The sequence below is a fragment of the Vipera berus genome (genome assembly GCF_964194415.1).
Source record: "Vipera berus genome assembly, chromosome: 2".
In the NCBI taxonomy this organism is placed as follows: Eukaryota; Metazoa; Chordata; class Lepidosauria; order Squamata; family Viperidae; genus Vipera; species Vipera berus.
The window spans coordinates 95,459,431-95,480,287 of NC_138203.1; the positions used below are offsets into that span (position 1 = coordinate 95,459,431).

General features: G+C 36.8%; 1 protein-coding gene across 5 annotated transcripts in view; it reads left to right on the top strand.

Annotated features, from left to right (window-relative positions):
- NRG1 (neuregulin 1) overlaps positions 1–20,857 on the top strand; it is a gene marked incomplete at its 5' end in the record, with an annotated part of 174,188 nt that overhangs the window by 77,836 nt on the left and 75,495 nt on the right. The window contains one exon of one of the 5 annotated variants that reach the window (XM_081320317.1): positions 2,832–3,480. The exons of the other annotated variants lie outside the window; for them this stretch is intronic. Within the exon in view, the coding sequence (XP_081176443.1) occupies positions 2,832–3,480 (649 nt within the window). Of the gene's footprint in view, positions 1–2,831; positions 3,481–20,857 lie in introns of those variants that run through there. 5 annotated transcript variants of the gene reach the window in all.

The following is a 20,857-nucleotide window of genomic DNA, read 5'->3' on the forward strand; positions in this document are numbered from 1 at the left end:
GCAGAACACCTTTCCACCCAACATCTGAATCAGTGTTTTTCAAACTTGGCAACTTTAAGATGGGTAGACTACAACTACAGAATTCCCAACCAGTATGCTAAATTTGCATATAGTGTATATTCCCATCATTGCCTCAAATATTTGAGTTGGAAGACGTAAGCTTGTGAAAGGTCCTCCTCCAAGCTACCATTATCTGGGATGCAAGAATCCTGATAATCACTAGAGGGCAGCAAAAAGAAACAGACAATCCTAAATAGGGATTGCTGATTTTTTTTTGTTTTGTTCTAGATATAGTAATCCCTTTTGAGTCAAACACAAGTTCCAGTAGCATTACACCCACGTGATTTTCATGGCAAGCAGTACAGGAGCAGTTTGTCCGCTACCTTTGATGATACTTTTCAACTTGATAGATTGATATACGGAGAGAGGTAGTAGATAGATAGATAGATAGATGATAGATAGATAGATAGATAGATAGATAGATAGATAGATAGATAGATGATAGATAGATAGATAGATAGATAGAAAGAAAGAAAGAAAGAAAGAAAGAAAGAAAGAGAAAGAAAGAAAGAAAGAAACTTGTATTTGTAGAAGGAATATTGAAGCTGTGAGAGAAGTAGTTGTTATAACAGCAGACAGTATGAATCTATTGTATTTTTTTAAAGCTGTAAGGAATGTGAAATCTTTGGAGAATTAGTAGAAACCATTGAACTTGGTCTATCAATAGATCTGGATACTTTGTTTGATGCTGCTTTAGCTTGATCAATTCCATTTTGATGTGTTTGCTCCTACAAAGAATTCTACACTCATCTTAACGTTTACATATTTGAAAATCTCCTCTTTTTTTACCGTTATTGGTTACTTTTTCTTAGTTCGAACAGACGGTATTTTATTCCATAGTTGCGAACAATTAAGACTGGATCAGTGATGAAAATTAACTGGATTATTCCGTAGTATCTTGAGGTCAGAGAAACTGATACAGTGCTTAATCTTGGAAAAACTGCTGATTAAGGGTTCAGAATATGTTCCATCACTGTATATTGACGCTTTGGACTGCAAAACCTCCAAAGGAAGTTATACAGTGATATTCAGACTCTTCTATTTTGCATAGTAATATTAAAAGTAATTGAGTTGCATTTTAATTTTCTGTTGAAATAGTTAAATTAAGGGATACAATTACAGGTTTTGGGTAAATAATAAATTCTCAAACTTGAATCCTGGTGATTTACACAGTCCATATAATTTTCTTATATACAATACAAAACTGGTTTGTCATTGCAAATTATCACTTGACTATTTTTCAACGTGAAGTCAAATATTTATATAATTTCTGCATTTGCCCCCAGTAGAGTTTTATTTTGATGCATCTTTAAGTTCCTTTGATAATTATTTTTATATATCTTTCATTTATGGTATCAGTGTTCTTGAAAGTATTTATTCTGGAATTGGTGGCAGTTCATCAAACAGTTAACAAAAAAAAATATGCAGATTAAAGAAAGAAAATGGAGAAATGCTTTAATTTTGGTTTTCCTCAAAACACTTTCAGAATGGCAAATTATTGTCACACATAACAAGACTTCCATGTAAAGCTCATTCAATACTAATAAAGCAGGAGACAGAGTAATCACCATTGCAATATACATATATATATTCCCACCTTAAAATGAGTCCATTATGACTCTAACTTGCTGGATTGATAGAGAAAGCAAACTTTACATCTAGGTAGAAGCAGAAAGCAATTGGAGCTGAGAGGCCTGTCATCCCCTGGGAAGGATCGGATATCCGACAGCCTCAGCCTGAGGTCCAGCCCATAAGGCTGTCACCTACAACCTTCCCCGCCCCATCCTCACTGCAGCTTTGTTAGATTTCTCTAATGGATGGGAATCCTTTCGTGATCATACACTGGGAGGGGGAAAAAGAAAAAAGAAAGATCGCTCAACCGGCTCCTGCACGCCTCTTTTTTGATTGTACGTCTCTATTCCGTCTCATTGGATGAAATAGGAAGTCCCTGGCAGCCCTGTGTTGCTGGGTGTGCAGATTTAACTCAGGCCAGCCCTGCAGAGGGGTGGGGAAAGAGGAAAGAGAGCAGAAGGAAGGAAGGCATGGAAAGGAAAGAGTACTGTGGAGGGACGAAGAAGAGGAGAAGGTGGTAAGGACGCAGAACAGAGAGTCCCCATCCTTTTATTCCTTCCTTTCTATAATGATGCTGCTGGGAGTGATGGTCAGGAAGCAGGCACCTGCTGCTCTGTAATGATTCAGCCTCTTTCTGCCAGCTCTTTTGCACAACAGGATGCTGTTGTTACTGTCTCTGCTGCTGCCGTTGCCGCTGCTGCTACCCTTACTTATTTTCCTTTGGCTTCTACTGCATGACGGCTGTGTTTTCCTCCTCCTGAGCAGCCCCCAGTCTCAGATGCTGAAGGTGAGAAGCCAGCTGTTCACTTTGGGCTGTTGTTGGTTCAGTTAACCCAATTTGGTTGAGGAATTCATCCTCTGCTTCTCCTTGCCTTGTTTTGGTTCCTTGAAGAGCTGAGATGGCTTGAGAGGAAATTAGGAATTTAAAACAAGAACCTTTTAAAAAAAAGTGAGGAAGGAAAAGGAGCTGATTCATTCACTATGAGAAGCTTCTTTTCTGAGAATTCGGGAGGTTTTGATTCTTTGGTGGCCTCTTTCTATTGGATCGTTTTTCTGACGCTTGGACTCTGTTTTAATGCCTGTGCCGTGATGCTGTAAGATTTCTGGAGCTGGCTTTCCTGTGAAAGGGGATGGACCAGAATCAAGCTTATAATTAAGCCTTCTTGAGGAGAGCTCCCTGGAAAAATACAGGCTGAAAAATGTCGGAAGCCAGTTTGGAGAAAGCTCCCCATCCCTCAACCCAGCTGAGTCCCACTGCATCACTTGAGGGGATTCCTGGTGAGGAAGAGATGCCAGAGACTCAAAGGGAGGAAACCAGGATGAAGGGAATAGCAGGCCTTGCAGCTACTTGTTGTGTGTGTCTGGAGGCAGAGCGACTGACAGGTTGCCTTAATTCCGAAAAGATCTGCATTGTCCCAGTCTTGGCTTGCCTGATCAGCCTCTGCCTCTGCATTGCTGGCCTTAAGTGGGTGTTTGTGGACAAGATTTTTGAATACGATTCCCCTACCCACCTTGATCCTGGTAGGGCTCGACAAGATCCAATTACCTCTGTGGACCCTACTGCACTGTCTGCTTGGTTGCCATCTGCAGCACAAACCTCCTACTTCTCCCTTCCCATTAATGAAGCTACACAGGACATCATGGAGCAATCCAGAGCCACCCTGGTAGTTACCTCTGAGGTTGACTCTAAGCCATCTCCATACAACACTGTCCCAAACGACTCTTTCTTGCCATCTTTGGTACCCTCGCTACCTCTGCCTAGCCTAAAACCTGAAGTGAAAAGGCCCACCACAGCATCCCTGGTACAAGAAATTGAAAACAATATCCAAACAGCTCCACCAAAATTTGGTAAGTTCATATTTTATCCCCCACTTCCTCTGCCAGTTTGATCATAACACTTTGTGGTAAAGTATTCATGTTGAGGGAACATGTTTTGCTGATCATTAAACTGATAAGGGTTAGGGCAAATTATAACTTTTAGCCTAGTCCTTTACTAAGCTTCACAAAAAGAATATGAGGGAAGTGAAGTTTACTGTACCATTTGCCAAGTCACTTGACTAAATGAACTTTATGAGTCCATTACAGTGATTTTATTTTATCTGAGTTCTTTATAACTGTCGAGTCTCTTTGTCATTAAACTTCTGTGTATTTTGCATTTCTGAAAAATTACAATAGCATATACATTTCTCCAATAATAATAATAATAATAATAATAATAATAATAATAATAATAATAATAATAATAATAATAATATAATTTAAAAATATTACATTATGGAAGAATTGCTCAGAATTTTAGCAATAATTGTAGATTCTGGTATCACAGCTTGTACAACCTTTATCAAGGATGGTTTCATTGCTATACGCAGTAAAACATCATTGCTATATGCAGTTCTACTGATGCCTTTTTGGCTGTGGAATTTATGACTATTGTTCATAGTTCTTCAGTCCGAGGTATCAAATAAATAATAACTTGCTAATTCCCACCCTGGAATCTTTTTGTGGCAAGAGCTGAGCCTTGGAATGTGTGGTATAGTGATGAAAACAAAGGAGTCTCTAAGCATGTACAGACTGTATTTCCCTTGACCTTGGCTAATCAGTTTGGAATCAAAACGCAATGCATCTGACTTGCAGCATTTCCTTTTCAGGCTGTACCTGAGAAATGTAGGTCAGGATGGCATTGGAGGGAGAAGGGGAGTGTATTTCTGTGTATATAATCATGCTTTTTACAGGTTTGGGAATATATAAATATTCCCTCTTTGCTGATTGGCCAAATTTAATTTAAACCCATCAGTTCAGAATAACAACTTTATCCCCATTCCTCTTATTGTTCAAATCAGAAAACAGGAAACGTTAATTTTCTCACTGACATACCAAACTTCTAAGTAATGAAAATGTAATGGGATAATTTGGTGTGCAGTAGGTTAGCATTTATTTTTATCACAATAATTTCTTACCTTTTGTATCTCAGATGCTTAATAGAACATTGTTCTCCAATATTGGAGAACAAAAGTGCTGAGGTTTATTAAAAATGCAACGGTTGTGACAATGCAGTTCGTGGGTTGTGTGTCTTGAATCAGAAAGCTGCTTTGAAGTGATTCATAATGTTTAAGAGGAACATGCGGTGAAGAACGCTTGGCTGTTCCTTTGATGTATGTTCACTTTTGAAGCAAGAAAGTTCTCCCTCTTTTTCCCTTGACCAAACTGCTTTGTAGGTGTTCCTTCTGAGAGCATCATGTATCAGAGATGCACCTTCTCTTTTGTCTAGATACATGTGTCATAAATTCTGTCATTGAAACAGTTTTGCCATTTAAAATATACGGTCTACACAAGTTCTTTCACTGGAATTCTTCTGCTAGATTAATACCTTTAAGCTTACAGCTGTCATGTATGAATGACTTGAGTTGTACAATTCAAAAATTCTATCAATTTCAGGAATGCTGTCCCCATTTTCAGCAACTTCAGTATGGTTCTTGCCTAGTTATTATATTTTAGATGACAGAATCTCACTGAGGGTTATAACAATGCAGCTTCTTCATGTGCTTTTCGCTTTGAGATTCATTACAGAAGTATTGGCTGGAGCTCTACCTATCTTGAACTGATGACCTGTCAAATAAAGGATGGATTACTGGATAGTAAAGACCAGTTAAGTAACTGTCATGTATCAAGATTGCTTTAGACCATTTTTGTACATGACAGTGTCATCTTTTCTTCTTTCCAAATAACACTGCTGACAAATGGTTTATCATTAGCAAAAAAAAAGTTCCCAGAGGAGCATAAAATACCAAAGAACCTTAAATACAAATTTTATAATGCCTAGCCCACAACATTCTTTGTATAAGGAAGGAAATTAGTTCATTGAATACTATAAAATTAGGCCAAAAATATGGCATCTGCTTATACCCTAGTCTCTGAATAAGTGTTCTACAAAGGAAAAAAAGACAGAACAGCTTTATCCATAATGCAACTAGCTCATGCATTTGCAGGATAAAGGGAGGAGTTGACTCCACTTTAGTTCCATACAAAAACCTTTGGTTTTGTTTCCATTTGCATTTAAAATCAGTCTATCTTAAGTTTTGCAGCAACGAAAATCTTTATATAATCAAGAGAAGGGAACAAGGTTACAAGTTTAAAAACAAAAGGTTTACCATAAAATGTAAAGAGGTAAAAAAGGTGACTCAAAGGCTAGTCCTGTCATAAATTAGGGGTTATTGAAGCAGATTGTACAAGAAATTCATTAAGTGGATTTTTGGAAGAGAGTGAAACATATACCTGTAAAGGAAGCATTGAGCTTTGTTGCAATGTTCAAACTAAGTATAGCCTGACAGGTCAATTTTGAAGCTGGATTTTTTGTGTAGGGCAGACTCTCATTTCTTTTCTCTCCAACTCAGCATATTCTGTTTGGGATTGCATCTTTCAAGGTCATAGCCTGATAAGGGCTAATTGATTCTTCTTTGAGCTGGAGTCTGAAAGAGAACATTCCTAGCAATTGTCTCTGTTAACATTAGTTTCGAGCAATTGTCTACCTTTTAGTACCTAACATTTTGTAAATTTATCAGTAGGAACATAAATTCTCTTTATCTTTCGGATTTTCAAATAAATCTCATATTTCTTCTCCTGAAGTAGGAAATTTTTTTTTAAAAAAAATTACACATTCATAGGCATGTCATGTCAATCGGATCCGTCATACTTTGCTATAATTATTTCAGTAATCGTATGTTAGTGTCATGAATACTAATCATACAGAGGTAGAAGCTGTACAAAAGCAGCACAATTACTGTAATAACTATGTTTGGATTATAGCAAATGTTTCTGTAATATTGTATATACATTAAATTGTATCTTATAAATATTTTTGATGCTACTGTGCTAAAGAATTAAAGCCATTTTATCTTTTGTTTGAACATACAATTAATTGTTAGGAGAAGATTCTGTGCTGCATTTTTCAGCAGAGATCATTCTTATTGTCTTCTAGTGGCCAAAAAATAAGGTGACCATTCCTGACTTGGTTCCATCGTACAGTTTTATTACCCATGTTTTTTTTTCTATTTATTGTTAATTCCTTGTATGTGGATAATAGATAAGGCAAAAATATTTAGAAACATAAAGTAAAAGAGCCTACATTCCTAAAAGCCACCAGGAACAGCTCAGAGCATCTTTAGTGCCTAATTGACAAAAGGACATTATGAGGCTTTTTTAAAACAGTGGATTTAGACCTATTTAAAGAAAATCCTAGCTGAATCTAAGCTTGCATACTTTGGAGAATAGTAACTGCTTCTCAAACAGCTCCTGCTTGTTTTCTGGACAACAACAGCAATATAACATCCTAAATAAAAAGCACGATTTGCACAATTTAGATTAGATTCTTGAATATATAACTAATTTTTGGAGACACTACTTGCCTTGCAAAAAAATTTTCATTCGCATGCAAACATAAAAGACATTCTTAATAAATATGATGGCTCTTATAATTTTTAATTAAAATGGATCTCCCTAAAAGGTATATTGCATTGCAAACAATTTTTGTTGTTTTTAAGATAAAGAATATTTTTCAGTGAATTCTGAATGAAAAAAAGGATGAGTGAAATGATGGGAAAGATTACTATTGTTGCTTTTCCTGTTTGATCATGAAATGATACTTTTGCAGGTTTTTTCCAAAATTACTCAGTCAGACAGATTTGTTAGAGCCTAAGTAGAATATGATTGCATTATTTATTCAAAAAATGTTGAATAATTAAAAAACACAAATCAAATTAAAAAATGATATACCAAGACAATTGTGCATGATTCCATAGGCAGATTTCTATTCTTTCTTATTCTTTTTTTAAACTCCAATGATTTCAGAAGTTATGACTGAACTTTGAGAGAAACTTGTATTGTACAAAAGTAGTTTACTTAGGCTACCTGTTGCTACCATCCTAAAGAGAAAAGAATTGAGACATTTGGTTTTGATTACCTGAGTTATGAAATTTACTTTGCCATTTGAATGTAAAATTACTACATAATTAGTTCTAATTCTTAACCAGGATTACTTTTTCATGTAATATTCATCTATTTATGCCAATACCTACATCAGCATCTTATTTTTTCAGAAGAAATTACTTGATCGTTACATGAATTGCAAGTCATGTAGGCTAAGCAAGTTCCTAAATGCAAACTCACTTTTCACTTTCTCTTAGTTTTTAGCAAAACAAGAATTAATAATTTCCTTCTTTGGAGGGCTGCCACAAAGAAGAGGGGATCACTTTATTCTCCAAGGCACTAGAGGGCAGGACAAGAAATAGTGGTTGGAAACTAATCAAAGAGAGAAGCAACCTGGAATTAAGGAGAAACTTCTTAACAGTGAGGACAATTAACGAGTGGAACATCTTGTCTTCAGAAATCATGGGTGTTCCATCACTGGAGGTTTTTAAGAAGAGACTAGACAGTCACTTGTCTGAAATGGTATAGGTTCTCCTGCTTGAGCGGGGGGCTGGACTAGAAGACCTCCAAAGTTTCTTCCACCTCTATTCTATTCTATTCTATTCTATTCTATTCTATTCTATTCTATTCTATTCTATTCTATTCTATTCTATTCTATTCTATTCTATTCTATTCTATTCTATTCTATTCTATCCCATCCCATCCCATCCCATCCCATCCCATCCCATCCCATCCCATCCCATCCCATCCCTATCTCTATCTCTGCAGCCAATTTTGGTCACTATGTCATAAAAAAGATGTTGAGAGTTTGGAAAAAATTCAGAGAATAGCAACTAAGATGATCAAAGACCTGGAAACTAAAACATATGAAGAACGGCTGCAGGACTTGGTTTGACTAGTCTAAAGAAAAGAAGAAATAGGGGAGACATGATATCAGTATTCCAGTATTTGAGAGGCTGCCACAAAGAAGAGGGGGTCAAGATATTCACCAAAGCACCAGAGGGCAAGACAAGAAACAATGGTTGGAAACTGATCAAAGAGACAAGCAACCTAGAATTAAGGAGGAACTTCCTGACAGTGAGGACAATTAACCAATGGAACAGCTTGCCTCCAGAAATCATGGGTGCTCCATCACTGGAGATTTTTAAGATGATGCTAGACAGTCATTTGTCTGAGATGGTATAGATTCTCCTGCTTGAGCAGGGGATTGGACTAGAAGAACTTTAAGTTTCCTTCCAGCTCTATTCTATTTTATTCTAAATCTATCTCTATCTCTATCTCTATTTCTATTTTTATTTCCAAATATTTGCTCCTGCTATTTCTGTATTCAGGATCTTGTTGATTCCTGGTTTTATTTGCACATTTTATTGAATCTATTATGTCTAGCTTTATTATTGTTGCTGCTTTTTAGATATTACTCTATTCTATAAGACGGCTAGTTTAAATTTAGGGACGGTAGCTATTAACAATAATATTTATAAAATATTGCAGGCTGCCCATTCTGCTTGACTAGTGGTCCTTGATTTACAATCGCAATTGTACCCAAAATTTCTGTTGCTAAGTGAGACACTTGTTAAGTGAGTCTTGTCCACTTTTTATAGCCTCTTTTGACACAGTTGTTGAGAGAATCACTACAGTGGTTAAGTTAGGTTAATAACTTGTTGTTATGTAAATCTAGCTTTTGACTTTGCTTTGTCAGAAGGACACAAAAGTGATCACATGATCCCAGGAGACTGCAACCATAATAAATATGATCCAGTTGCCAAACACCTGAATTTTGATCATATGACCATGGGGACACTGCAACGGTCATAAGTGTGAAAAACAGTCATAAGTCATTTTTTTCTATGCTGTTGTAACTTCAAATGGTCACTAAACAAAATATTGTCATCCTTATTCTCCTATTTCAATTGGCTATTATTTGAATCCTCTTTTCACATTCTAGTGGCTGTTACTCAAAAACTCATATGCTGCTACTGTCATTGATAATAATACTTAAATACATTTAAGTACATATGTTTATTTCAATTGATCAGGGTCCTTTAGATGAATAGTTTAGATGCTTTAGAAGGGAAACGTCTTCCTGCAGGCCTCATCAATTCCCCATACCTTTTTTTTATCACCAAAGCATTTCTTAAGATCTTTACATTAAAATTTGAGAATGAAACTCTGTCTTTTATTTCATATGTAAAAGAATATATCATTACTGCATAAAATTCATGAAAACAACATATAAATACATTAAATGTGTATCAAAATATAAAACATCAGTACAGTGAATTATTTTAAAAACACGCAATACAAATGATGAATAAATTATGAATAAAATTACTTATCATTTCTTTTTAACAGATTTTGCCCTTTGGGGCTATTGGCTGATTTAAAAAACAAACCCTAAATTAAGAGAGGAGCCAATGAATGTGACTGATCAAAGTATAATCTTTACAATTAGTCTATAAAATCAGCCAGTATTATTACTCATTTGATGTAAGTTTTTTTTTATTTTGCTATCTACCTGGCAGTCCTGCTCCCTCTATAGAGGTAATTCAATCATAAATATACAAAATATATCAATTATTTTGATAAAATACCTTATGATTTGATGAGGTATATTATAATAAAAATACATTAATGAATTTCTAAAACAAGTTACATTTCACTAAGCTGAAATGTGAACTATGAAAAAGAATTTACTTATTATGCAGTGGCAGTTTAGGCATGCAGTCAGAATGCTAAATTAGCTATATCACTTTGCAAGAATCAGGAAAATAAATAAATTATACATCATACCTATAGAAAAACCTCAACTTATCTTCCACATTTCAACTATGGGATTCAATCTTTCAAGAATGCACAGGTGCTTAACAATTTTAACATTAGTGTTTTCACAACCATATATTAAACTCTCACATTATCAAAAATAATCAAAAGTGTCACACACAAATAGACGATATGTTACCATTTCCCCATGTAAAGACTAATAATATTTGTCCTCAATTATACTGTTGGATTGTGTAAAATTGCTGCATTTGTCCTTTGAAGATTGCAAATATTCAGTTTGTGAATTAGTCAATATGCTTAAGAAGAACAGCAAAAACAAAAATCTCAAGTTGTGCCCAGTAGTTGGCAACAAGACAACATTTTTCCTTCAAAGTGGTTGTGGCTCAATTGCTGTGTAGTTGAGCATTTGTTCTGCAGTGTGCAGTTCAAAAGATATAAATGGAACCTTTTTTCATCATTTGCACCACTAATGGAAATGCAATAGATTTTGTTGCAGAAACCTAACTCTGAATCAATATTGATGCAATGCAATGAAGCAGCTGGTTCAGCAATGAAGCATCTTTAATATAGAACCTGGGTTGTAGCTAAGCAGTCTCAGAGGCCATGGTCAGTTTGGAATAACAGAATACAACTAAAGTAGACATGCCTGTTATGTTTTCTTCAAGAAGACCCCAGTGTAGTACTGGATATCAGTGGGACACAAAGACTCTTCATTAATCATCAAGATTTTGCTTGAAAGGAAATTTTGGTATCATGCACCTTGTCTACTTCCTAAGAGTTTTGGCCTCCAATTATTTTTATAATATATCCAGGTGTAGCATAGCCATAGGAATGATGAGATTTGAGGTAGAATACCTCATTAAGGCAGACCTGAGCATTTTAACGGCCCCTGGGCCACATCTGCCTCTTTGGCTGTCCCTGTCCAGCCTTGTGAAGTCAATCAGAATTTAGAAAAGAAATGTAAATAAGCTCACTGCAGTGGGCAGGAAGAGAAGTCAAGTTGGGTCTGGCCCTATGCAGCTGCCATGCACTCCTTCAAGTGAGCTGGCAGTCATAGGAGGGCAAGGAGAGCACTTTTTATTTTATTTATTTATTTATTTATTTTAATTCCATTTATATCCCGCCCTTCTCCGAAGACTCAGGGCGGCTTACAAGCTTAGCAGTAGCCTTCATTCTATGTATATGCCTGCTTATTAGGGCTTTCACACACACACCCAAGCGGCATTATTACAAAGTCAGCTTAATTGCCCCCAACAATCTGGGTCCTCATTTTACCTACCTCGGAAGGATGGAAGGCTGAGTCAACCTTGAGCCTGGTGGGATGCGAACCTGCACTAATTGCAGGCAGCTGGTGTTACTTAAGGAGGCATTAGCCCACTGCTCCACCAAGGCTCTTTTTTTTTTGTGCCTGCACGGTGCTCAACCCTCACCTGAAAAGGCCTGAGGACTTGACATGATGGAGTTTGAGGATATTGAATCAGGTAACATAGGTTCGGCTCTCCACAACAGTTAATCCGGCCCTCCCGGATTACAGTATGATTTACTGTAATACAATTAACTGTTGCATTAGCAACTTTGTAAGTCACCTTTTGCAATGTCAATTGGAGGGTAGTCAGCATGGAGACGCAATGCTAAATAGTTTGCTACAAGCATCTTACCATGTTTTAAATTATCAGCTTTTAGAAGTTATATAAATTCTGTCTCAAATATCAGGCTGTGATTTATCGTACCTACCTAAATATGCCAGGCTTTCTAGTTTGCTGGAAAAACAGCTCCCAAAAGTTCCAGTTGGCATGCTTAATGGGGATTTTGGGATTTATTCCCAAAATGAGGAAACCTCTGATAATCTCTTTATAAGCACTGGCAGTAATTACTGCTCTTGAGAACAGCATAGCACATTTTTAATAAACATAATTGCTAATGAAGCTATTGTTTCATAAAGCATGTCAAATTTCTGCCTGATTCCTTAGCTGCCTTTCATCCTGATAATTGATGTGCCATCTTGTAACCTGGTCCTTGCAAAGGTTAGTTCATTTACCTTTGATTTGATGGTTTGATTGTTTGATTATGTGCCATTCAGTTGTTTTTGGTTCCTAGCAGCCACATAGATAGTTTTTCTTCATGACAATCTATCCTTAACCTGTTCTTTCAGGTCTTCCAATGGTGCGATACATTGCCACTATAACCAAGTTCTTCCACCTTACTGCTGGCCATCCTCTTCTCTTTCTTTCCACTTTCCCCAGCATTACAGCTTTTCTAGAAAACTGGGTCTTTGTATAATGTGGCAAAGGTAGGATAATTTGAGCTCTGTAATTTTTACCTCAAATGACAACTCTTGATCAATTCATTTCCCTGAATGTCCAAGGTACTCTCAAGAATCTTCTCCAACATCCAGTAGGCATCAATACTCTTCAATACATAATTCTGATCTTTGTAAGTATAGACACCTCACAGCATTTGAATAACTGTCTCAAGGTGTTCATGGGTGCTCTCTACCAAGTGCTAATCTATGGCATATTTCTTGACCTCTTGTTCGCTCTGTTTAACATCCATTATATTTCATTACCTCTTATTTTTTCCCTATACTTTCTTGTGGTACAAGACAAAATTTTCTTCATTTTTCTAACTTCATCAGATGTACTTTTTAATAATCCTAAAGCTTATACACTTTTGAGAGGAAAGGAACTAATTTTGGTAACCAAACACTGCTCAGAAATGTGTATTTATTTAATTTTAACTATTCTTCAAATTTAATTTCACCTTTTTCAGATGTATGTTGTCCTCTAGATATAGATATAGATATAGATATAGATATAGATATAGATATAGATATAGATATAGATATAGATATAGATATAGATATAGATAGATAGACAGACAGACAGACAGACCATAGCCATCCACATCAAAAACAATATATGATAGGTGCCACATGCCTTCCCATTGCCAATGACGAACCTAGAGGACCTCCAGACTGTAAATCCAAGTTTTTAAGGAGAATTGTGGCCGTCTAGAACAAATATATCACCTCAATCTGAAAGTCCAGTTTCCAAAATGAGTAACAACTCCCTTTTGTCTGAACTCAACTTCAGCTTGTTTCTCCACATTCATTCCATCACATAGGAGTCTCTTGAGAGACCCAGTCTTGACTTTTACAAAAAGAAGTACAGTATAGCTGGATGTGGTTGGCAGTCCCAAAGCATTAGATTTTGTGCTCTCTCTCTCTCTGTCTTATACACAAACACAGACTTAAACATCATTTTATGAGTATAGATGTCAGTATGAAAGGAGGTTTTCTATCCCTTTCTCTTCTGAGTCCTGTCTAAGCTTTGCGTCCAAGTTAAGAATTGCAGTGCTGGAAAGGACTGATTATCTGTAGCATAACATTTTCCATCCCTACACTGGTATTGAATCAGTGGATTGTGAGATTCTTTGAGGTGAATATTATATTTGTTCAGCCTATATAAAGAGATGCTTGCCCAGAATCTTATCACAGATGGTCTAATGCCATCTCAACCAGCATCTATGCCTTTGTGTATGACTCACTGCTAAACTGCATGTTTACACAACAGTCTCTATCCACCTTTTTTCCCCTTGGATAGGTTTTTATTCCAAGCTCATACAATTCAAAGAGCTCATTATATCCTATTGTCTCCCCATTATAGTGGCCCCCCACACAGCAATCACATCGGTATAGCAATGTATTTATTTATTTATTCAGTCATTCATTCAATTTCTGAAGCTACTCATCACAGTCCATGACTCTGGGGGGATTACAGTTCAGTTACTGAAATATTTCCAGGCACTTTTTTTTCCTGTTCTTCACTGCCCACTTAACTGACCCATTATCTCCACTGATACTTCCAAGCCATGTCACAAAAATACCCAGAATCTCCATCCATGATTTACCACCCATTTACTTTAGATGTTTCAGGCAGAATTGTTTACAGGTAATCCTCAACTTATGACCTTTCGAATAGACCCCTCAAAAGCTACTTATGATACAATTCCAAAGTTCCCAATGTCCATGCCCCCACCACACTGCATTTATATGACTGCGTTTGGGGTACTTGGCAATGAGCCCACATCTATAATCATTTAAAGCAGACATGTCAAACTCGTGATGTCACGTGATGTCGCGCAACATATCGGGACAGTTTTGGCATTGCCGGCAATGGGGTGGGCAAGGCTTCCGGATGATGCATTTGGCCCGCGGGCTGGCAGTTTTGACACCCCTGATTTACAGCATCTTGCAGACCACATGACCACAGTTTATTACATTTTTGCCAAAAAAAACCCAGCATTTACTTCCAGTATTTGGCAAAAAAACCACCCCATACTGAACAATGGGTTTAATTAACAGCCACTTAACAACCATCACATTTGCTTTATGACGGCTGCAAAAATCAGGCAATCAGGTCAGTCACTTGATATCCTACTTTATGGCTCTGACAATTTATGACCATAGTAGGCAGTCTCCATTATGATTGTAAGTCGAGGACTACTTAGGCTACATAATATGAACTTCATTACAGCAGAGGTCAAATGCAGCTTTGGTGGCTGACATTGGATAATTGAAGTATCAGTGCTAAATTACTCAAATGGACTGGTAGCAAACTAAACAATAAAGGAGAATAATTTGTATGCAGGAAACTGGTGTGTCATACAGCTATAGCATCTAAAAATGATGTTATGTTAAAAACATTTATCTGAACAGCACTTCCTTGCAACAGGAGCCAGTAAAGTTTAATTTGTTACTTCAAAACCTCTGGCTAAATTAAAACTATATTTTGCAGTGTGGTCTCTATTTTCTATTTACCTGTCTCTATAATGAGATTCTCTTCCTTTATTTGGCTGGGACTTTTTAAGTCAATTATTATTATTTCTCTCTCTCTCTCTCTCTCTCTCTCTCTCTCTCTCTCTCTCTCTCTCTCTCTCTCTCTCTCTCTCTCTCTGTTTCTATTTATGTTTAATTTATTGTTATTTGTGCAAAAGCAGTGTTGCTACCTTAGCAAACTTATTTTCATGAAAATATAAAAGCAGTTAGTATAGGCTTTGTATAGTGTTGCCAGATATGCAGGCTTTAATTTTAATTTATCTAGAAACCAGAGAGGCCTGGTTTCCAGGGGGAGGAATAAATCGTGAATGATGTACACTTAGCTTGATTACTTGGTTAAAAAGCTAAAAGGGTAATGATATGTTTTAAACTTATCAGAGGCACAGGATGAAGTCAAGCTGTCTGTGGAAAATAATAATCTAATTATTAATTGAAACAAATAATCTGAAATAATTAATAAATGCTTCTGGAATATTACTTAGGATTTTGAACACTAACACTAGGATTGCAATTACTAGATAGGCTTTCCATGACATCCAGACTACAATATTCTTAACGTATTATAGCTATTGCCATCACATAATGTTATTTAAACATATATTTCTATCCTTGCAATTTTCATGCCACTTTAATGAGCTTGGAAACAGTAAGGCTGCAAACAACAGGCTTCTCCAGAAGGTTTTTTTGAAAAATTTACAAATCAAATCAGACTACAATATACAGTAAAATTATTCTAGGGCTCTATTACTTCAGACCTATTACATATGAATATTGTCCTAGCTTTCTCCTTAAATGTTGGTTTTTTTATGTAAAAAGAATTCTCATTGTGATATCATTCAAATATGTGTATTTATTGTGTACAATTTATAGTAGTAGTCCAACACCATGGTTGCATGAATACCATTTTATTTTTATGTATTTATTTGTATCCTGCTTTTATTATTTTTACTAATAACTCATGGTGGCAAACATATCCAAGACAACTTCTTCCTCCTACTTTTCTGACAACAGCCATGTGAGGTGGATTGGATTGAGGTAGTGTGACTGGCCAAAAGTCAACCCACCGAGTTTTATAGTTAAGGCAGAACTCAAACTCACAGTCTCCCACTTTCTAGCCTGGTAGTTTTTACACTATGCAGTAGCTGCAGTACATAATATCTGCTTAGCTATTGAGTAAGGTATGAAAACAGTCAAGAATTTAAGACAACCATTTGAAGGAAGAACAGATAGGAAAAAAAGTCATAAATCCTGCTCACTTAGTCAGCTTTGTCAATTTAGGGTTGCAACTCAAGAAGAAATCAATCTTGGAGACTTCCCCCATACCAAGTAAATACTGTAGGTGCATATTACAGACTTGTAAATATGTTTGCATGTATGCCTGGGCATATTTATCAGAAGACACATCTCCCCCCCAAAAAACAAAATTGTTAGGATAGAGATGAGAAAAAAAAGAGAAAGACTTGGTTAGGCATTGCAAAAAGAGGTAATCTATCCAAGCAAACATCCCCTGCCAAATAATGCTTAGCTTTTAGATTATACTGCTCACCAATAATTTGTAATTCCACCAGTTTGCTTCATTTCCAAATCTCTCCTCTTAGTCACAACAAACACAACAAATATAAAGCCAACACAAGTTCCCTCCCAAACACAACATAGTATATGTGTCCCTCAGTACTCTGGTTATTACCTGGGGTAAAGGTAAAGGAGTCTCTGTGGATTTTACTCCCCTAGTCATTGCCAACTATTGGGGACAGTACTCATCTCTGTTTCAAGGCCATTGAGCCAGTACTGTCCAAAGACACTTCCACAATCATGTGGCCAGCATGATGTTATGGAGCACTGTTACCTTCCCACCAAAGTGGTACCTATTTATCTACTCACATTTGCATGCTTTCGAACTGCTAGGCTGGCAGGAGCTGGGGTGAAGATGGAAGCTCATCCTGTCATATGGAGCTCAGGTCTTGAATCTGGGCTGCTGGCTTTCCAGCTGACAAGCTGAACCACTTACCAATGTGCCACCTTAAGGTTATTGGATAAATGTAACAGTGTCGCTTAATGTAAGACAAGTATTCTCTGTTCATGAAAAGCAGTTTGTACCTTCCTTCCTTTTGTAATTTATTCTAATTTATTTTAGGAGAAAAGAAAGACAATTTAGAACAGTGGTCCCCAACCCCTTGTGGCTTCATGATCCAGCTGGAGGAGGGGGAGGGAGAGGGGAAATGGGCTGCATGAGCATCGGGCAAATGCAGCCCTTGTGCGAGTGGCAGGCTGGCGCACATGTGCACAGGTCGACTTGGATGGGAGGCGAGCCAGCACACATGCATGCAAATGCACCCCACCCCGCTGCTCACAGAAGTTTGAGCATGCACACACTCCAGCCACTCATGCGGCCCAATTCAGAATAGGCCACGGCCCACTAGCTGGCCTCAGCCTGGGGGTTGGGTACCCCTGATTTAGAAGATTTTCATCTTGCTTGTTTTAAAATGAATGTTTAAAGTTAGACTTTGATTATTCGTATTTGGCACCACTGCCTGCTGCTACCTTTTCCCACCCTCAGTCTATCATTCCCCTTCTGTTCACTTTAAAACAAGTCACTTAGATTAAGAAGGTGTTGTACATGTATGAAATACTAGGGAAGTCTGGAGATAATAGTTGAGATGAATTACTATGTGAATTTAGATAGTTGATCAAACCAATTAGTCCACGAGTCTCTTTTTGGGGCAAAAAATAATAACTTCATGAGTGATTTGGTTTTACTGATGTTTTTTGCAAATGAAATAAATGACTGATAGTAAGGTTTTGGATTGCAACATACCATTTCAAAGCCTTTATTTTTGTAGAATAAGCCATCATCTGTGCTGCAGGATTTATGCTTTAGTTTTGGGAATGTTGTTAGGTAGTTGTTATTTTACAAAGCCTTTGGATGAGGCATATGTTTGGCATTCTGAGAGTAGGAAAATATTGTCTAGCTGCTTCATAATACTCTTGGTTATTTGAATTATGTATCAGGTCATAATATAAGAACAGCACTTTCTAGTTCCTATTTGGGGAGAGGATAATGAGAAGTGGGGGATAAGAAATATGTTGCCCATGTTCTTTTCACTTTTATTTGTTAGTTGGGTTAAAAGCAGCCCTTGAATTGTGTCAGGTTTTTCCTGAGCTTGACTATTTAATCATCTGAGGGAATACAGGCATGAATTTTGTGGAAAGATTTATTGCACCCCTAACTGCCAGCAAAATGCTTTGTTCATTTGAGCCTTGAGAAGGAGCTCCCTTTAGAACATTAAATGTGCTTCATTCTGGGAGAAAAATAGCCTGGGTGACTGAAATGTCACTGCAGAGTTAGCTCTTTGGGCTGCATGTTAAATAGTATTAAAATCTGTAAGATTGGTCTTCTTTCCCTCCACACAAAAATGTCTATGAGATTGCTTTTTTTTCCAAAATGCAGAATTGTGGAAGAGTTTGGTTTTTTTATTTAGTTAGGCTACATTGGAAATATCAAGGAAAATATTATGGCTATTCATTTGCAAAGGGAAATGTCACTTTGCTTTTATTGTGATATCATTGTGATTATTCATTTGCTTAGATTTATCAGGGCAAATAAAAAAGCCTAGGAATTTCCCCAGTTCTAAAAAATAAATCCTGTAAGGGATCTTAATAAAAGTATTTGATTTATCTAATGTTGGTTAATAAAGTGGTCTTTTCCCAGTTTCAAGTTAAATAGGATCAGACTTGAATTCTAAAGGGCAACTTTATTTCAAAAGGTATTAAGCTATACATCTTTTTGCTGGATTGCATCTGAATTTCATGGGGGGTGGGTGTCAAGTAGGAACCACAGCAGGTAGTCCTCATTTAGCAAGCACAACTGGGACCAACAACCCAGTTTCAAGCAAAGAGAAATCGTGACTGTGTTTATAATGTTATTTGAGCTTTCCTTTGCTTTACAAACCTGCCAAAGGTTATACAGTAAATGCAAATATTATTTGCAAAGTTACTTTTCCATGCAGGATCCAATGTGAGTCAGTCACCAGGACCAAAGGCCTGTTCTTCCAAGCTTTCTGGCTCATGCTGTACCCCATCATCACTGGCTGTTCTACATATTATATTTATATAGTTCCTGGTTGTATGTAGCTTTTGTTGATTAGGGTGCTAATAGCTATTAAATCATTAATTGTTCTTTCCTTGTGCCTCTGCACTCTTGGCTCCTAAATACCTGATAGGCTGGTGATAAATCAGCACTCCCATTGACTGACAAGGGGCCCAAGGCTTCAATCATTTTTCTGGCTATTTTTGTCCCTGCTCAGCCAACAATTGTAGTAGCTGCAAAATTGAATGCAGATACTTGTTTATTACAATGTGAGGCTACCAATAAATTTGGGTCTCCTATTCTAACCACTCGCTCATGTTCTCAAAATCTGGTGGTAAGCTTCCTCCCCATCTGTCTCTTATGGTTGCAAGGGCAATCCATGCAGGGAATCCAGTAAGTTACATCTGAAGTTTCTCCACTCCAAACAATTATTTTTTCATCACCAAATGGTTGCTAAATGAGGCAATCGCTGAACAAGTGTATAACAAGTGGACATTTTTGAAAGTGGAATATTTGCAGAAGAGTGACTTCCTCTGGTATAGTCATTTTCTTGTTGCTCCTTTTGTAAGGAATGAATGCAAAGGTGCCATAAACTATAAATCCCTATTTACATTTTAATAATGATACATTTCCAACAATTGCTTAAAAGCACTTTAAATTTGCTATATCTCCAGGCAATAAAATAGGATTTTCTGAAGAGGATAGAATACAGAGAAAATATCTGGTAATGTTTAGTATGAAATTAGCTTGAAGGCCTTCTTAAAATATTTGGTCAAGTACTCAAGTCTATATCAGCACATAGTTTCTATGCTGGATTTAAACTTAGAAAGGAAAAGCTAAAATAAAATTACAATATGTATCTTGGAAAATGCAGTTATTCTTCAATGCATTATTAAACGTCCAATCATCTACCTCCTGATGATTGAATGGATACTTCCATACAACTTCCTTGACAACAGTGCAGAAGTAGTTTATCATTCTGCTCTTCAGGATTATTTCTGACTGTCCCAGTCTAGTTTAGTGGTACTTCATCCAAGTGCTACTCTGTTTGCTTTAACATATACAAACAAGAATAACAATAGCACTTAGACTTATATACCACTTCACAGTGCTTTACAGCCCTCTCCAAGTGGTTTACAGAGTCAACACTTTGCCCCCAACAATCTGTGTCCTCATTTGACTGACCTTGGAAGGATGGAAGGATGAGTTAACCTTCAGCCTGGTGAGACTTGAACTGCCAAACTGCTGTCAGCCGGCAGTCAGCAGAAGTAGCCTGTAGTACTGCATTTTAACCACTGTGCCACCAGCATACAGTAAACCAAAGATAAAGTAAACCAAAACCAAACATCAAAAAAATGGGGTGAAGGGACAAAAACAGAAAACTGCTTCATTTTTAAAACATAGTTTTAAACTTTCTTCTCTACTTTCTTCTCTACTGGTTATCCATTTATTGATCAATAAATATTGATCAACATTACTCAGTGAATGTTTAGAAGGGTCTAAACACATTTAGCTTTTTGTGATCAGCTAAGGTTAGCTAGATGCTGCCATCTATACCTCTACAGTCTACTCTACACTGCCAGGTTGTTTACCAATTA